Here is a 20,349-nt window from a genome sequence, read left to right on the forward strand (position 1 = left end):
TTTTGACCATGTGTACAGTTTTGAGAACAAATATCAAGCATGGATATTTGGTGTGTAGCATTGACATTTATTCCTTTACCACAATTGTTTAAATTATACCCCTGGGTTCAAAATTGGCCCTGCCACAAGGGTAAAATGTGTTACATATAGATATAAAGGAAAAAAACCTAAGATATTTGTTTTGTAATATTGTTTGGTGGTAACATTGGTCAATTTTTTTTACTAAGGTGAGCGATTTAGGGCCATGATGACCCTCTTTATTTTTTGTTGTCAAAGTTTTGTCCAGGCAATGACTTGCAAACTACTGTATTTTAGCCTATTACAGAGTTATTAACCTTTACAACATTTTCTTGTCTGGATCACAACTTTAAAAACTACTATGATATTGCAGTATGTGACTTCTTTTTAATTTAATATATATTTCCCTTCAGAGTTTCAAATCAGTCATTAAAATTTGGTTAAAATTAAAAGTTAAAATTTATATGCTTGTATTTGGAATAGGCAATATTCAACAAGCCAAGGAAGCATTTTACTAGTGCATGCATGACTTGAAGGCTTGTGCCATTATTTCAATATTTACTTTCACTTGTGTATATTAAAGAAAACTTAATTAAATTGTAACCAGCAATTATATGGATTTACCTAAACTATATTACTTTTATTTTCAGAAACTCTACAAATTAGTCACAACTCTTCAAAGGTTGGAGTGTCTTCTGTTATTCAGTGCACAAGTGACAATGGTAATGGCATGGATTGGATTGTAGATGGCACAACTGTTGGAATATGCTCTGGATCCATAGCTAACTCCTGTTTGCCTGCTTGTACCGAGTGCTCATCAGTCATTGGTAGTCCAGCAAATACCTTTTCATACACTATTAATACTGTTGGCTACGCAAACTGTATAAAATATGGATGTCGAGAAGGAAACACTGGATTGCTTTCTGAATTTACACTTGAAGTTACAGGTAAAATGTTCACATTTAATAATCATGACCTTGAATCATTATTTTGGCTACATTTACTGTTGCTAAATACCGTAAAGATTATTGTAAAATTTACTTAAGAGCTCATATAAAACTTTTTGAGTTGATGTCCAGAAAATAGTGTCACATTTGGCTTGCATAAGAAGTTCTGTTACTGACTCAGAATTGTTTAGGCAGGCAAAAAATGATTTTCTTGGTCAATGACTCTAAAAATACAAAAATACTCCTGTATTCTAATTTAGTCTGCAACTACCGTAAATGACTGGTTATAAGACTATAGTGGTTATAAGACGCAGGCAAAATAATCTGTGAAAAACTTTTAATCTATGTTAACTATATGTTTAGAGTTATTGCCCTTAGATAATTTTCTTGCTTAAAAGTTTTGTCCGGAGCATATCTTGAAGAATATAAGAGGTATCAACTTGAAACTTCATAGCTAGATATATCTCATTGAGGGCAAGTGCAGTGCACAAGAACCGTAACTCTTGCTGCCATATTTTTAGAGTTATTGCCCTTTGGTAATTTTCATGCTTAGGTTTTGTCCGTGGCATATCTCGTAAACTATAGGAGGTATCAACCTGAAACTTATTCCGTAGGTATATCTGATTAAGGGAAAGTGCAGTGCACAAAAACCGTAACTCTTGCATCTATATGTTTAGAGTTATTGCCCTTTGTTAATTTTCAAGCTAAAATTTTGTCCGGGACATTTCTCGAAAGCTATAAGAGTTATCAACTTGAAACTTTATTGATAGATAGATCTTATTGAAGGGGATTGCAGTGCACAAAATTGTATCTCTTGCTTCCATATTACAGTTATTGCCCTTTGTTAATTTTCATGTCTAACTTTACCTTGCACACATTTTTAGCTCACCAGAGCATGAAGTGCTCAAGGTGAGCTATTGTGATCGGTTTTTGTCTGTCGTCCGTCCGTCAACAATTGCTTAAAGAACATCTCCTCTGAAACTACCTGCCCAAATTCAATGAAATTTGACAGGAAGCTTCCTTGGGTGTCCCTCTACAAAAATACAACAAGGGGTTACAATTGATTAACAACAACAACAACAACAACAAAATGGCTGACTTCCTGTTTTGCTTAAAAAAAACCCCATCTCCTCTAAAACTACCACTCCAAATTCAATGAAACTTTACAGGAAGCTTCCTTGGGTGACCCTCTACAAAAATACAACAAGGGGTCACAATTAATCAACAACAACAACAAAATGGCCAACTTCCTGTTTTGCTTTAAAAAAACATCTCATGCCAATCTAACAGCTATAATGTCGACAGTAAATAATTCGTCAGGCGACACATCCGACTCGCGGAGTTCTAGTTAGCTCTACTGGCCAAAGGTCGTGCGGTTGTGCATCTGTAAACAATTGCTTGTTAACACGATACAGTCTTCAGTTTTGATTGTATCTCGATGAAACTTGTACAGTATTTAGATATCCATTAGAGCTTGGTTCCTTTCGAAAACTAGGATTAAAAGGAAGCCAAGTAACAAGCAACTGTTGCTTGTTGGTTCTGCAGTTGATTTTGTGAATTACTCTGCCTTGTTCTTGTTGAAAGCCCAAAGGCCATTTGCAGCTTATGCGATAGTTATGTGTACGTAGTATGTGCATCCGTCCGTCCATGCGTCCATGCGGCCGTGCGTCTGTAAACAATTGCTTGTGAACACGATACAGTCTTCAGTTTTGATTGTATCTTGATGAGACTTTTACAGTATCTAGATATCCATTAGAGCTGGATTCCTTTCGAAAACCAGCCAGATCCGCCCATGCATGCCTAGATTATGGCCCTTGATAGTATAAAAAAATGCTATTGTGTATACAATTGGTTGTGAACACGATACAGTCTTCAGTTTTGATTGTAACTCGATGAAACTTGTACAGTATCTAGATATCCATTAGAGCTGGGTTCCTTTTGAAAACCAGCAAGATCCGCCCATGAATGCCTAGATTATGGGCCATGAAAGTTTTAAAGAAATGCTTTCTATTTTTAGCCAGGTCTGCATGAGCGAATTCTTTTTTTTAGCCAAGTTTACATGTACATGTAAATTCAAGTCTAGAGTTAAGGGAAACAATTTGCAAGTCTAGGATTTTGAGAGACAATTTGCTTTTTGCTTCTGCAGTTGATTTTGTGAATTACTCTGCCTTGTTCTTGTTGAAAGCCCAAAGGCCATTTTTATGCCCCCGAAATTGGGCATATTAAAATCGCACCGTCCTTCCGTCCGTCCGTTCGGCTCTGTAACTTTCCCTTGTATGGACAGATTTTAAAATAACTTGCCACATGTGTTCCACATACCAAGACGACGTGTGGCGTGCAAGACTCGTGTCCCTATCTCAAAGGTCAAGGTCACACTTAGTGTTTATTCACAATGGAGTGCTGCATATAAGGACATAGAGTATAGGTTGTCGTGTCCGGGCGGTAACTTTCTCTTGTATGGACAGATTTTAAAATAACTTGCCACATGTGTACCACATACCAAGACCACGTGTCACGTGCAAGACCCGTGTCCCTACCTCAAAGGTCAAGGTCACACTTAGTGTTTATTCACAATGGAGTGCTGCATATAAGGACATAGAGTATAGGTTGTCGTGTCCGGGCTGTAACTTTCCCTTGTATGGACAGATTTTAAAATAACTTGCCACATGTGTTCCACATACCAAGACGATTGTCGCCTGCAAGACCCGTGTCCCTATCTCAAAGGTCAAGGTCACACTTAGTGTTTATTCACAATGGAATGCTGCATATAAGGACATCGAGTATAGGTTGTCGTGTCCGGGCTGTAACTTTCTCTTGCATGGACAGATTTTAAAATAACTTGCCACATGTGTTCCACATACCAAGACCACATGTCGCCTGCAAGACCCGTGTCCCTACCTCTAAAGTCAAGGTCACACTTAGTGTTTATTCACAATAGAGTGCTGCATATAAAGACATAGAGTATAGCTTGTCATGTCCGGGCTGTAACTTTCCCTTGTATGGACAGATTTTAAAATAACTTGCCAAATGTGTTCGACATACCAAGACGACGTGTCGCGTGCAAAACCCGTGTCCCTACCTCAAAGGTCAAGGTCGCACTTTATTCACAATGGAGTGCTGCATGTAAGGACACAGAGTATAGGTTGTCCTGTCCGGGCTGTAACTTTCCCTTGTATGGACAGATTTTAAAATAACTTGCCACATGTGTTCCACATACCAAGACGATTGTCGCGTGCAAGACCCGTGTCCCTATCTCAAAGGTCAAGGTCACACTTAGTGTTTATTCACAATGGAGTGCTGCATATAAGAACATCGAGTATAGGTTGTCCTGTCCAGGCTGTAACTTTCTCTTGCATGGACAGATTTTAAAATAACTTGCCACATGTGTTCCACATACCAAGACGACGTGTCGTGTGCAAGACCCGTGTCCCTACCTCTAAAGTCAAGGTCACACTTAGTGTTTATTCACAATGGAGTGCTGCATATAAGGACATAGAGTATAGCTTGTCGTGTCCGGGCTGTAACTTACCCTTGTATGGACAGATTTTAAAATAACTTGCCAAATGTGTTCCACATACCAAGACGACGTGTCGCGTGCAAAACCTGTGTCCCTACCTCAAAGGTCAAGGTCACACTTAGTGTTTATTCACAATGGAGTGCTGCATATAAGGACATAGAGTATAGGTTGTCGTGTCCGGGCGGTAACTTTCTATTGTCTGGACAGATTTTAAAATAACTTGCCACATGTGTTCCACATACCAAGACGACGTGTCGCTTGGAAGACCGGTGTCCCTGCCTTAAAGGTCAAGGTCACACATAGTGTTTATTCACAATGGAGTGCTGCATATGAGGACATAGAGTATAGGTTGTCGTGTCCGGGCTGTAACTTTCCCTTGTATAAACAGATTTTAAAATAACTTGCCACATGTGTTCCACATACCAAGACGACGTGTCGTGTGCAAGACCCGTGTCCCTACCTCAAAGGTCAAGGTCGCACTTAGTGTTTATTCACAATGGAGTGCTGCATATAGGACATAGAGTATAGGTTGTCAAGTATGGGTGGTATTTTTTAGCTCACCTGTCACTTTGTGACATTGTGAGCTTTTGTGATCGCCTTTTGTCCGGCGTCCGTCGGGCGTCGGCCGTCAACAATTTACTTAAAAGACATCTCCTCCTTAACCGCTGGGCCAATATTAATAAAACTTCATAGGGATGTTCCTTGGGTGGTCTTCTATCAAAGATGTTCAAAGAATTCAATTCCATGCAGAACTCTGGTTGCCATGGCAACCAAAAGAAAAATCTTCTTCTCCCAAACCACAAGGCTTAGGCCGTTGATATATGGTAGGTAGGATCACCAAATGGTCCTCTACCAAGATTGTTCAAATTATGGCCCTGGGGTCAAAAATGGCCCCGCCCCGGGGGGTCATGGGTTTTCTCTATATGTTTATAGTGAAAACTTAAAAAATCTTCTCCTCTGAACTTACTTGGCCTAGAGCTTAGATATTTGGCATGATTCATCGTCTAGTGGACCTCTACAAAGTTTGTACAAATTATGGCCCTTGGGTCAAAATTGGCCCCGCCCCGGGGGGTCATGGGTTTTCTCTATATATGTTTATAGTGAAAACTTAAAAAATCTTCTCCTCTGAACTTACTTGGCCTAGAGCTTAGATATTTGGCATGATTCATCGTCTAGTGGACCTTTACAAAGTTTGTTCAAATTATGGCCCTGGGGTCAAAATTGGCCCCGCCCCGGGAGGTCATGGGTGTTCTCTATATGTTTAGAGTTAAAACTTCAAAAATCTTCTCCTCTGAACTTACTTGGACTAGAGCTTAGATATCTGGCATGATTTATCGTCTAGTGGACCTTTACAAAGATTGTTCAAATTATGGCCTTTGGGTCAAAATTGGCCCCGCCCCGGGGGTCATGGGTTTTCTCTATATGTTTATAGTGAAAACTTCAAAAATCTTCTCCTCTGAACATACTTGGCCTAGAGCTTAGATATTTGGCATGATTCATCGTCTAGTGGACCTCTACAAAGTTTGTTCAAATTATGGCCCTGGAGTCAAAATTGGCCCCGCCCCGGGGGGTCATGGGTTTTCTCTATATGTTTATAGTGAAAACCTTAAAAAAATCTTCTCCTCTGAACTTACTTGGCCTAGAGCTTAGATATTTGGCATGATTCATCGTCTAGTGGACCTCTACAAAGTTTGTTCAAATTATGGCCCTTGGGTCAAAATTGGCCCGCCCCGGGGGGGCATGGGTTTTCTCTATATGTTTATAGTGAAAACTTAAAAAATCTTCTCCTCTGAACTTACTTGGACTAGAGCTTAGATATTTGGCATGATTCATCGTCTAGTGGACCTTTACAAAGATTGTTCAAATTATGGCCTTGGGGTCAAAATTGGCCCCGCCCTGGGGGTCATGGGTTTTCTCTATATGTTTATAGTGAAAACTTCAAAAATCTTCTTCTTTGAACTTACTTGGACTAGAGCTTAGATATTTGGCATGATTCATCGTCTAGTGGACCTCTACAAAGATTGTTCAAATTATGGCCTTGTGGTCAAAATTGGCCCCGCCCCGGGGGGGTCATGGGTATACTTGATATGTTTATAGTGAAAACTTCAAAAATCTTCTTCTTTGAATTTACTTGGACTAGAGCTTAGATATTTGGCATGATTCATCGTCTAGTGGACCTCTACAAAGATTGTTCAAATTATGGCCCTGGGGTCAAAATTGGCCCCGCCCCTGGGGGGTCATGGGTTTTCTCTATATGTTTATAGTAAAAAAAAAATCAAAAATCTCCTGAACTTACGTTGCTTAGAGCTTAGATATTTGGCATGATTCATCGTCTAGTGGACCTCTACAAAGATTGTTCAAATTATGGCCTTGGGGTCAAAATTGGCCCCGCCCCGGGGGGTTAGGGTATTCTCTAAATGTTTATACTTAAAACTTCAAAAATCTTCTCCTCTGAACTTACTTGGACTAGAGCTTAGATATTTGGCATGATTCATCGTCTAGTGGACCTCTACAAAGATTGTTCAAATTATGGCCTTGGGGTCAAAATTGGCCCCGCCCCCTTGGGGGGTCATGGGTTTTCTCTATATGTTTATAGTGAAAACTTCAAAAATCATCTTCTCTGAACTTATATTGCTTAGAGCTTAGATATTTGGCATGATTCATCGTCTAGTGCACCTCTACAAAGTTTGTTCAAATTATGGCCCTGGGGTCAAAATTGGCCACACCCTGGGGCTGATGGGTTTTCTCTATATGTGTTATAGTGAAAACTTAAAAAATCTCTGAACTCACAAAGACAAGTAACGTCTTAATTTAAACTGGATAACATATTTAGTACACATACCAATTTTCAATATGGGCCACATACAACAATTAATAACAAATATACATATATAGATACACACGTAAAATCAAGTCGTGACAAGAGCTTAGATATTTGGCATGATATATCATCTAGTTGACTTGTACCAATATTGTTCAATCTTTGGCCCTGGGGTCAAAAAATGGCCCCACCCGGGCGGTCATGGGTTTCCTTATATATGTATATGATGAAAACTTAAAAAATCTTCTTCTCCGAAACCAAAAAGCGAAGGCCTTAGATATTTGGTATGAAGCATCGTTTATCGGACCACTATTAAGATTGTTCAAACTTTAGCCCTGGGGTCAAAATTGGCCACGCCCCGTGTTCATAGGCTTGGGTTTTCAATATTTGTATATAATGGAAAAATGTGCAATATATGACAGGTGAGCGATTCAGGGCCATTTGGCCCTCTTGTTTATGTTCAGAGGCAATTTAAAATAACTTGCCATATGTATTTGACACATAAAGGCAAGATCAACTTTTCATGTACTGACCTTGTTCGTAGGTCAATGTCACATTCGGGGGCATTCGTCACATACTGTGACAGCTCTTGTTTAGCTTTAAGTTCTGTAGTTTGCGCATTCATCTTAACAAAATTGGTTGTGAATGTTTAAGTTATGCACCTGGTGTCATTACTGGCCACACCCAGGGTTCACAGGTTTGGAAAACATAAATCTGGAAAGGTTTGAAAATCTTTTTGTGTGTTCGTGCATCCATCTCAGCACAATACATCGATCCGAGATGCCAAGATAAGCTGGCCCCCTTAGATATTGTTACTACGCGCCCCAAGCGTAAATTCAAAATGGCGGCTCTCGCTGCTACGAAAGCATCAGAATCCGATTCCAATTGCGAAGATTCCGGACAATATATCAGTTAAATATTTACCAGATCATGCCAAAATATCGGGAAAGGTGTTAGAAAAGGGATTAAATTACTTTCTACAAGGTTATATTCATGACATTAAAGTTTTGGAAGAGGAAAGTATCTGCCATGTAACCGCGAGATGCTGGCCTTCGTTCAATGAGAAAAAAACGATAAGCCTTATATGTTAAGTGTCGATGTGGAGAGGGATTCCATACGATATACGTATTGCTCATGAAAGGCAGCCAGGGTATGTGGATTTCCAATTGTATTTTACAAATTTTATTATACTGGTAGCTTTATTCTTAAATATACATTATGTAATATAAGCAATTTTAGATCGCCATGTCTTTTACATTTCATACCGTAATATGGAATGCGAAAAAAATATTTGCAAGTCGTCGAGTAGAGAAAGAAGTAATATACTGTATGTTGTATTTCAATTTATTGGTTTTCATATTTCTAGTTACTGCCTCGTTTTAAACATTTTACATCTGGAAAGTCAAATGATACTTGACGGGTCAGTGTAGGATAAAGATGCCAATTTCACAGCATGATATCATGCTTTTGTTTTGATAACTTCTGTCAACAATCTCTGTTTTCATTTTTTTTATAGATTGAGCGGTCATTGTTCACACATGGTTGGCTTAATCAAGTCACTTTAGGAACTCAAGTTGCACAACTTCACCCATGTTCCTGATCAAAAAAGTTACACAAGTATTCCCCAACAATGGAATGTGCCAACGGAATCAAAGATCAAGCCAGTTCCAGTGAACCAAGTCATAGTAGCACAGTCGGAAAAGGAAACCTATCCTTTGCCAGATAGATACACAGACCAAGTTTACAAATTTTAAATTTAATTAAATAAACTACAAACACACAATTCACTTTACAATGCTTTATTCCAAACATGAATAAACTAACAGTTATTCAATTATATCAAAGAAGCAGAAATAAAATCATGTGATTCCTGTATAATATTTAAACAAATTTTAACTCTTGCTTCTTTGAGCAGAACTATATCGACATTTAAAGTTTGTTTATATTCCCACCAGTTGCTTTAAAATCTGAATTTCACAACACTTTAACCCTTTACTTCATAGATACGCAATTTTACTTATCTATCCATAGCTTCATAGATACGGATCTTAACGTTTTATCCATAGCTTCATAGATACGTAATCCTACGTATTCGTAATGTAGGGGCATTTATTTTCATACCTGATGCTTGTTTATGCGCTATAAATTCATATTCATGAAGTATAAACATCGATAAATACAATGCACTAAAAAAAACACTATGTTACTATTTAAAGAATTTCGAAAAATCGCAAAATAAGGTCACTGGTATCAAAGATGCGTAAAACGTTGACTGCGCAGGTTTTTGGGTATTCCTGTCTCGTTTTCCTCGTGGAAATTTACACAATACTGCAAGTTATAATTAACTACCAATAATACAACTATATTTTATTGATCACGCGCCTGACGTCACAGGTCATGGTTCGAAAACGTGTCAAAATGTCGGCCATGTTGGATAAACAAAAAATCATCTGGCTTGTATAAACAAAGGCCATAAATCATTATATGGGACATATGTGTCACTTCTGTTTCGCTAATCCGGTCATAAAAATGCGCATCTGCTTCTACAAATTGAAAGTAAGTACAAATGTGTTATAAAATAATGACTATCCCTATTGTTAAACTTTGACATGACCCAATTTAACATCGATCAGCTGTTGAAACACGTGTTTTCGAATACACAAGAATGCAATGAAGAGCTAATTTCTGCCCTTGTTAACTTCAGTTTAAAACAACATTCCTGAATAATGTCATTTATATTTCAGTGTTTGTCTGATGAATCGGAACATTCTGGCTTCAATTAAAATGAGTTTGAGACATTGAGTACGACGTCGAGAATTCAGACCTCGGCGTCACGCACACAAGGATACGAGCAATGAGGATTTTTAAAATCAAACCCAAATGACAATACATGGACATGCAATAAACGATATAAATTTAGTAAACAATAGCATGCAGGCCTCATGTAGTAGTTGAATAATAACTTTATTTGTTCATTGTAGTGTTAAATAACCGAAAGTTATAAGTACTGTGACTGTTGATCAACTTTTTTTTTCTTCTGTATCATATATATAAATATACCGTGCTTCTTTGTTGTGAACTATTTTTTAATTCTGTCCATCTTTGTTTCAATTCAGGTTGCATTAAATGAATTATAAAAATATGTTGTTTATATAATATTTCGTGTTATGTTTGATAAATAAAAGTGTAATAAAAATTAATTTTCATCAAATTTGACATATTTTTCTGTTTGTTTATGAATATCATGCGGAAATAATTTAGATAACAAAATAAAATTTATATGACTGGATTGGAAATTTAATTCTCTATAAACTTTACATTGATGACTTATTGATTAAACCAAAAGAAATACTAAGAAAATAGGTTTGTAATACATTAGGGTTAAAATTCCAATAATATCAATAATCTCCTATGAAGTAGGGGTACTGATATGAACTGATAAGCCATGAACTGGCAGCCTGAAATGGCTTAGGTTTACATGAAGTAAAGGGTTAAAGTGCAAACTGTAATTCTTCAACTTGGACTTCTTTTTGTGACAACTATTCTTTTAGGGAAGCATTCTGAGCAAACATATCCAAAGGTGATGTCCCTGAAAATAAATGCATAATAATTTTTACATTTAAGACAAGATGTTTAAAACTGACTCCTACCATTTCTCAAGAGAGTGGGAATACCTCTGTTTTAAATGCAGCACCTATTGATTTACCGAAAGAGTTCACACCATTAAATTACCACACAACCTGTGAAGACTCAAGTAAAACAGAACTGACCACAAGATCACAGGCATTGTTAGAGTGTTGGTTTCACTTACATGGACATTCGGTCTGTGTTTCTACTTCTGGTACAGTGTCTGCAGGATCCTGGACCAGCTTTTCTCTGAAAGAAATTGATGTAATGTTGATATATTTATATGTAAATTTGCACCAAAAAAATGTATAATTTCCGTGTAATAATGTTCTGTTCAGTTCTTTTGAGTGTTCTGTTCTGTAAAATACTTGTATTAAAATATACGTAACTATAATGCTGTTGTTTTGTATTGAAAAAGGAACAGTGGCATTTTAAAAATGAGTAGAAGTCTACAAAATAATACAGTCTCAGTTTTGCAATTTATCCTACATGGTACATGTTATTCAATCTTTCGCGCACTCCATAAAGATAAATAAAACTCTAACTACAGGCATGTGATATCTTGTATTAAATGCATACACTTGTGCATTTTGTGTATAAATGCTGCCATAAGTTTCCTTTCCAAGTGACCGCTTTGTGGGGAGTTTTCTTGAAGATTTTATTCTCCAGCCATCAGCTGATAATGGGTCAGGATACTCTTTAGATGGTCCATTTCATCCATGAAAGTGCTTAAATATGCATAATAGTAAAATATAATTAGTGTGACAAGACTCCACAATGCCAGTCAGTAACATATTATACAATAAAACAGTAGTTTAAACTTGAAACATTCATAACCTGATGGAAACTGTTTAAGGTTTAAACTAGCATGATCATGGAGGTCAATATTTAGGACACAAGAAAGTAAACAAAATAAACATTTGCAGAATTCAGAATTATAATTGAAATGATTGTTTTTTGATCGTTTTACGATAAAACCAAATTTTAATTTACTAACCTTCGAGCAGACATCTTCGTGCTGGTTTATCCTGTTAAAATTCAGTTTCTCGTGTGGCCGTCCACAGGCTTTAATCCAGCATTTGCACTTCTCAAAGTCGGATTATAGGTCGGAAATCGTTTAAATCGGCCTCCATTTTGTCCCTCCGGATACCTTTCATCCGCATAACATATTCCCCATCCGCATCGTTTAACCATTTTCACAAATAAGTCTTAAAACTTCAATAAAATGTCCGGTTGTAAACAGTTATCGCTGCTGTGTGTGTGGGTAAAGATGGCGGACGGGACTCGGTGAATAATTTGCAGCTTTCTCATTGGTCAATAATGATTAGTTTGATTGACAGGTCGGATCAATGTATTGATTGTAAATGTTTGTTCAAATTGATCACTGTTGTCCTAGGATGCCCTTGACTTTGACATTTTGACCAACTTTGTTTAACTTTTAAAACTACAGAAATTTTTACTATGATTATAGTTTTGAAAGCATTTTTTTTTTGTCAGATGACTTTTACTTGGCACATATTAAAATAGTTCATGCAACTAATCTGCTTACAATACTTTATGGGCTCAGATGTTGAACGTGCTACATTTTCAGGTAACCCAAACACAAAACATAAACTATATGTCTGTTGCCTTTTACACATACATACATGCTCTGGATTGATATGACCACAAAAGCCATCCCAGTAGAGCATAGGCCCTTTTGGGCCTCTTGTTTAGCTCTGAGTGTCTGTAGTTTGCGCATTCATCTATTAAACCAAAATTGGTTGTGAATGTTTGTTTAAATTATGCACCTGGGGCCATTACTGACCACGTCCAGGGTTCACTGTGATTGGTAAACTTAAATTGGGAAATGTTTGAAAATCTTTTTGAGTGTTCGCGCATCCATCTCAGCACAATTGCTTGTGAATGTTTGTTCAAATTATGCCCCTTGGGTCATTACTGGCCATCCCCTGGGGTTCACAGGTTTGGTATACTTAAATTTGGAATGTTTGAAAATCTTTTTGTCGGAACCAGCTATGCAGACACTTGCTATTTAAATAAGGCACAATTTAGTGGTTTTACCATGGTTGTTCCAATTATGACCCTGGGGTCAAAACTGGCACTGCCCCAAGTTTTCTAGAGACTTATTTAAAAAAAATAATTAAAATCTTCCACAATGCTCATACCTTTGATATTTGTTGTGGAGCATCATATGATGACTGTCAAGCAAAACAGTTGAAAATATGCCCCTGGGGCCAAAGCTGGCCCCACCCCTTTTGACCTTCTTTTTTTATTTTTAAAGCTACAGCAATGATATTTAGACCATGTCTACAGTTTTGCAAATGAGCATCAATGTTGTCCCCGTATGCCCTTGACTTTGACCTTTCAACCAACTTTTTAATTTTTAAAACTACAGACATTTTGACCATGAGAACAGTTTTGAAAGCATTTTTATTTCAGATGACCTTTACTTGGCACATATTAAAATAGTGCATGCAACTAATCTGCTTACAACACTTTCTGTCCTCAGACATTGAATGTGCAACGTTTCCAGGTAACCCAAATACTCAACGTGAACTATATGTCTGTTACCTTTTACTCATACCTACACGCTCTGGATTGAAAATGATGTCAAGAGCCATGCCAGTAGAGAATAGGCCCTGGGCCTATTCACCATTTATTTCTCTGAAGAGCCAATTTAAGTCTGAAATCGACCTCAGAAAAAAAAATGTTGAAAGCTTGTTACTGTTTGTAAGACCCAGGCATTTTTATCCCCCGCCGAATCGAAGGTTTCGGGAGGGGGATATTGTTTTGGTGTTGTCCGTCCATCTGTCATTTTGTCCGTCCGTACTTCTGTCTGTCCGGAACCATATCTTGGTAGGCATTGATCAGAAAATGTTTAAAGTTGGTCAGAATGATCCGCTTGATCAAATCTCGACCACTTGTAAAAGTGGGTCACATGGGGTCAAAAACTAGGTCACTAGGTCAAATATTAGAAAAATCTTTGGAACAAACTAGAGGCATTATTCATAGTCAGATATTCATGAAATTTAATCAAAATGTTTTTCTTGATGAACTCTTGGATGTATATAAAAATGGGTCACATATGATCGAAAAATAGGTCACGAGGTCAGATCTTAGAAAAATCTTGTCAGGAACCATATCATGACAATGATTGGTCACATTTTGTTTACACTTGGTCAGGATGTACACCTTGATTAAATATGGACCGCTTGTTAAAGTGGGTCACATGGGTCAAAAAATAGGTCACTAGGTCAAATCTTAGAAAAATATTTTGAACAAACTAGAGGCATTATACATGGTCAAATATTCATGAAACTTAATCAAACAATTTTCCTTGATGAACTCTTGAGACATGTTTAAAACTGGGTCACATGTGATAAAAAATTAAGAAAACTGGGTCACATTTGATAAAAAATTAGGTCACTAGGTCAAATCTTACCAAAATCTTGTCTGAAACCATTTCATGGTAGTGATTGGTTGGATTATGTTCATACATGTATGACTGAACACATGATGATAATTCTGAACAAACTCAAACTTACATCCACGTTTTTTTTAAACGGTCCATTTCTTTGCTGCCATAATTACATGTTTATATAGGAATATTCCACCTATTTTTCATTTCCAATCCATGAACTTTGCCTAATCAGGCGGGGGATATCAATTCAATGTATTTGCTTGTTTTACATCAAAACCTTAGGGAAAAAAGTGTGTCTTACAACCAGTGATTTACGGTAAGTGGTTCAGATAGGTTTAATTAGGAGTCCTCTAAAATAATGTGGGTGTCCTATAACAATCACCCAGTCTGTCCACCTGCATATTTATGTCACCTGCATAGCATTTCAGACATTTAGTGATCCTGTTGTCTGGCCAAGTCAGCATCTGCTGCTTCACACTTTCATCAGGGTTGTCAAAATTTTCTGTTGTAACAGATGAAATTGAGAAAACAACAGATCAGGCCAGGGGTCATGGGGGCCGAAAAAGAAATTCAGCATTTTAAATAACCTTGGAAGCCATCTCTTTGCATGCAAATTTTGTCATGTAAGCAATGGAAAAAAACAAAAATGTCACTGATTTTTTTTCAAACTTTACATATTTTCAATTAAACAGAAGGTCTTATACATATAATAAATGTTTTACTATCTTTCAAAATGTTCTCTTTTTCCCCCTCTTCAATTTATTAAATCACACAGTAACCGAATACATTTTTGTACAAGGTGAGCTATTCTGATCGGTCTATGTCCGTCGTCTGGCATCCGTCGTTCAGCGTCAACTATTGGTTATGATCAGGGCTTCTAAAACTTTGGAACCTTGGAACCTCATTGGTCCGGACCCGGCCACAATCGGTCTGGACCCGGCGACACCCCCCCCCCCAAAAAAAAAAGAAAGGCCTGTTCAAAAGTCCGATTAATTAATTAGAAATGTCACACCTTTTCGCAACGTCTTTTCTGTCAATATTTTCTCGCGATATTGCAAATCTTAAAATCTTAAGAGGGTTCTAGAGCCGCATAGCCGATTCAGATAGTCATTGATACAAGCTTAATTCAAATGAGATTCTCATCGAGTTCTGCAGCATTTCTAATAAGAATGACTGCGATCGTAAATAACTGTGGCTGTCGGGAAGCGGTCAGACGACAAAAAGTGAGGCAGTATTATGATTTATTTGCTTAATGCATCTACAGTTTGTCAACATTCAACTGATACTCTTGAATAATAATATATATCTAGATCTTTAATCGGGGCTTCAAGCTATAAGTGTGATATTGACAACGATTTTTTCATTACTGCGAATTAAAATGACGTAAGCGGCGCACTCAGCTTTCAAACTATGTAGTTAATCAAGCATGTCGCTATTGATATCCTATGATTATTATATGACTAGGTTCAGATTAACAATGACATATGCAATTTAAAAGAACAATTTAAATTTAACAGTTTGGTTATTAACATACGGCTATATCATGTAATGATCGACGACAACATAGCATATTCATATTGCCACGTGAAAATATGGACCGATTTTAACACTTAATCAGGATAGCTGCAAGCACACAATTAACACATAGTTTGTTTAATTGTGTTTTCTGCGACCTACCAATACACATGATTGGACCGATTGCAAGCGTCTGCTAATTAACAGATAGGCTATATAGTGATCAATGAAGCAGCTGGTCGCATCAGTCACATGGTAACTAAGACACTTTTATGACCTATTGGGGACAGTTTTGAATGTGTTAATAACCCATGAATATTTGTGTATAACAATTTCTGTAACTTTTACTGGCCTAGTCATTTTGAACCGAAATTATAAAAAAATTAGAAAATTTCGGACCAATTTTTTTTACACTTTTTGAAACTGAAATCCTTCTGGCTTGGTCAAAATCGGTCCAGACCGGCAAATTGCCGGTTTTTAGAAGCCCTGGTTATAATCATCTATTTCTCCTAAACCGCTTGGACAATTTTAATGAAACTTCATAGGAATGATCCTTGGTTGGTGCTTTTTCCAAATTGTTCAAAGAAATAAATTCCATGCAGAACTCTGGTTGCCATGGCAACCTAAAGGAAAAGTGTCAACAATTGGTTATAATCATCATCTTCTCCTAAAGCCCTCGGACAGTTTTAATGAAACTTCATAGGAATGATCCTTGGTTGGTGCTTTTTCAAAATTGTTCAAAAAAATTAATTCCATGCAGAACTCTGGTTACCATGGTGACCTAAAGGAAAAGTGTCAACAATTGGTTATAATCATCATCTTCTCCTAAACCCCTTAAACAATTTTAATGAAACTTCATAGGAGTGATCCTTGGTTGGTGCTTTTTCAAAATTGTTCAAAGAAATGAATTCCATGCAGAACTCAGTTTGCCATGGCAACCTAAAAGAAAAAGTACAAAACTTTTGTTGGCAAATACTATGAGGCGTAGTGCTTAAATATTTGATGTGTAACATTGTGTATTGGTTATCTACCATGTTTATTCAAATTATACCCCTGGAGAAAATTGGCCTCACCCCGTGAGTTACAAGCTCATTATAAATACATTTTGTTAAAATCTGATAGTTTATAATAATGTAAAGTTTACTCTTGAAGCAAGGGCAGCAAGTCTTGCTATATGTTCTCCCTTTTGTTGGAGATTGCACTACTTTCTATTTTTAGTATTAAGGGAATAGATTTAAATTTTATTAAGTCCTCAACATAGTCACTTCTAAGGTAATTATTGTTCTAGTCACTTCTAAGGTAGTTATTGTTCTTTTTTTAGGTTCATGGATTCAAATAATTATTATACACTTTATTCTTTAGTAAAAATTTCATTTTTACTTAATGATAAATTTAATAATCAGACTTTTCCATTGAACTTCATGTAGATTATTGTAAACTTCATGTAAATTATTCTAAGCTACAATATTATCTTCTGTGTTGATAGTGAATAAGCCTTACATAAAGAAAAATTTGATTTTTAACAATTGAAGGAAGGTGATGTTGTCCTAGATGGAAGGAGAGATACTATTAGTTGAAGGTGCTCAATGTGGTCTGATATTTGATTTTAAGAGCTTAAGGCAGTTTATTAATTTTATTGGATGGTGCACTGTTTGTTGTTTGTGTATCTATACTAAAAGTTCTTTCAGTGTGCAAGCAATTGAACGAAATCCTGTCAGTGTGCAGGCAATTGAACAAAGTCCTGTCAGTATGCAGGCAACTAAAAATGTCGTGTCAGTGTGCAGGTATCAGTACCAAGTGCTGTTAGTGTGCAGTCAATTATCAAGTCCTGTCAGTGTGCAGGCAACTGCACAAAGTCCTGTCAGTGTGTAGGTATGAGAATCAAATTCTGTCAGTGTGCAGTCAATCATCAAGTCCTGTCAGTGTGCAGGCAACTGAACGAAATCCTGTCAGTGTGCAGGTATGAGAATCAAATTCTGCCAGTGTGCAGTCAATCATCAAGTCCTGTCAGTGTGCAGGCAACTGAACGAAATCCTGTCAGTGTGCAGTCAATCACCAAGTCCTGTCAGTGTGAAGGGAACTGTGACAAGTCCTGTCAGTGTGCAGGCAACTGTGACAAGTCCTGGCAGTGTGCAGGCCACTGTGACAAGTCCTGTCAGTGTGCAGGCAACAGTCAGTGTGTAGGTATGAGAATCAAATTCTGTCAGTGTGCAGTCAATCATCAAGTCCTGTCAGTGTGCAGGCAACTGAACGAAATCCTGTCAGTGTGCAGGTATGAGAATCAAATTCTGCCAGTGTGCAGTCAATCATCAAGTCCTGTCAGTGTGCAGGCAACTGAACGAAATCCTGTCAGTGTGCAGTCAATCACCAAGTCCTGTCAGTGTGAAGGGAACTGTGACAAGTCCTGTCAGTGTGCAGGCAAGTGTGACAAGTCCTGGCAGTGTGCAGGCAACTGTGACAAGTCCTGTCAGTGTGCAGGCAACTGTGACAAGTCCTGTCAGTGTGCAGTCAATTATCAAGTCCTGTCAGTGTGCAGGCAACTGTGACAAGTCCTGTCAGTGTGCAGTCAATTATCAAGTCCTGTCATTGTGCAGGCAACTGTGGCAAGTCCTGTCAGTGATTATCCATGCAACATGTTTGACCAGTATGTTTTTCAATATTCTTTGAGAACAAATATCAAGCTATATTGATTACTTAGGTTAGCCAAATTGAATGAAACATGAGGAATGTATATTACATTGTAATACAAGAACCATAACTCTCCCAAAACGCCTCCCTTGATGTTGATGTGAAAACAAAATGTTTCAGGACAATATATGGAAATAAGTTAATGAAATGTTCATGGTTGACGCAGCTTATTGGTTACTCAGTTTTCAAGCAACACAAAATTGTTATTTTATTGAAATACTGTAAACAGATGTCAGTTCACACAACCAAGAATATATGCTAGACAAAATCGGCCATCGCCATCTTTGCCACATCGACCATGGGAAAAAGGGGTTATGCAGAACTATGTGGGGTTGCGAAGCATTAATATTTAATTGAACAAAACATTTTACACCTATTCAATAATAACAAATAATGTTAACTTTCTGAATATATAGAAAAATGATAAATGTTTCTTTTAAACAATGTCTTAAGTCATTTGACTATGATTTTTTAAATGACCACAAAAATACACCCCTTTCAAACATGAGATTTTTAGAAATTTTTACCGAGTCGTAGGGAATACTTGTTATTGACTATTTACTGAATAGTTTTTTTTAGGACACAACAATTTATCAGAATCGGTGTTTTAAAAAATAAATAATCAGTATTGACATTTTATTTGTTTTCTACTTTTAGAAAAATACAGTTGGCGGGTTTGTAAATCAAGTCATATAAAAATGCTAACCTATTAATTCATCCATCGACGTGAGTCACTTCCCTTTGCAATTTAATGTAAACAAAAACCTTATCTTCCATATTTTCTCTATTAAAGTAAATTCAGTCGAAAATTGATTGCGATAAAAATGTCAGAAGCATAACACTCCATTTAAAGCTATCAATTATTCTGACTTGATGTGACTTTTTCTCCCTGCCATTTTTTGGCAGCACCCAGTGTGGTGTGTAAATTCCAGCTAAAACCCTATTTATGGATCATGTTTATGCCGATTTCCTTTTATGATTTCAGACTTTAGTGTAGATAATTCAACTGCTGTTTTGAACCCACAAGAACCTACTGCAAACACGGATGGGAATGTCAGTATAACAACACCTTGCATATTTCCTACAAGTTCAGACTCTATTACTATCAACTGGTACAAGATTTTTGTGAATAAGGTAAAACATTAAAATATATTGTCTATGATTGATTGTTATTAATTTTTATTTTTTTTCTCGATCTTTCTTAATTTATACAATCAGATCTAGTCAGAATAGATGTCAAAGAATGTTCTGTTGGCTAAGGTAGGATTTAAAAAGAAGAGATTCCAGTAGCAAATAAGCAGTGATTTGTGGATAGGCTGAGTGATTCAGGGCCTTAATGTTTCTCTGTAAAATGCATTATATATACCCTAAGGACTTGAAACATTTTTTGTTTCCTCTCCTGCAACCCATGTAGATTAAGTGTGGTGCAGTTGGTCGATAAATATTTTTGTAAACCAGTTCTTCAATGAAAACCAGGTTATTAGAATGTCATTCGATGTGGTTGGGCAGGTTCGGGGTCAAATGTTGATTTCCGCCCAAAAATTTAAGCATTGATGGATAGTGATGAAACTTGGTATGTAGGTTTTGGGGGATGAGGTCAAGGTCTCTGTTACTTAAAATAGAAAATTTCATTATGACCACAGTGCTCCAGCTAGCCTGTTTTCGAGGGCACTCGGCCCCTGCCCCTTCGTTTTCTTGCCACCCTGCCCCCTTTTTGGATAATGCCTTTTTCTCAATTGCTCCATTAACGCCTTATATCTCGTTAGTGCCCTTTTTATCAGAAACATCACTGAAG

The 20,349-nt window shown here is 37.1% G+C and overlaps 1 protein-coding gene and 1 long non-coding RNA gene across 7 annotated transcripts in view; one reads left to right on the forward strand and one right to left on the reverse strand.

Annotated features, from left to right (window-relative positions):
• Window positions 1–20,349, forward strand: part of LOC128235121 (mucin-5AC-like) — a 142,400-nt gene that overhangs the window by 43,331 nt on the left and 78,720 nt on the right. For all 6 annotated transcript variants that reach the window (XM_052949861.1, XM_052949863.1, XM_052949862.1 and 3 more), the window contains 2 exons: window positions 669–965; window positions 19,540–19,688. In XM_052949861.1, the coding sequence (XP_052805821.1) occupies window positions 669–965; window positions 19,540–19,688 (446 nt within the window). The remainder of the gene's footprint in view (window positions 1–668; window positions 966–19,539; window positions 19,689–20,349) is intronic.
• LOC128235129 (uncharacterized) lies at window positions 9,853–12,204 on the reverse strand. The gene is made up of 4 exons (XR_008261135.1): window positions 11,928–12,204; window positions 11,510–11,658; window positions 11,115–11,179; window positions 9,853–10,892 (listed from the first exon to the last, which is right to left on the reverse strand). It is a non-coding gene; the product is annotated as an uncharacterized LOC128235129 (long non-coding RNA).

The sequence above is a fragment of the Mya arenaria genome, chromosome 5, assembly GCF_026914265.1.
Source record: "Mya arenaria isolate MELC-2E11 chromosome 5, ASM2691426v1".
NCBI lineage: Eukaryota > Metazoa > Mollusca > Bivalvia > Myida > Myidae > Mya > Mya arenaria.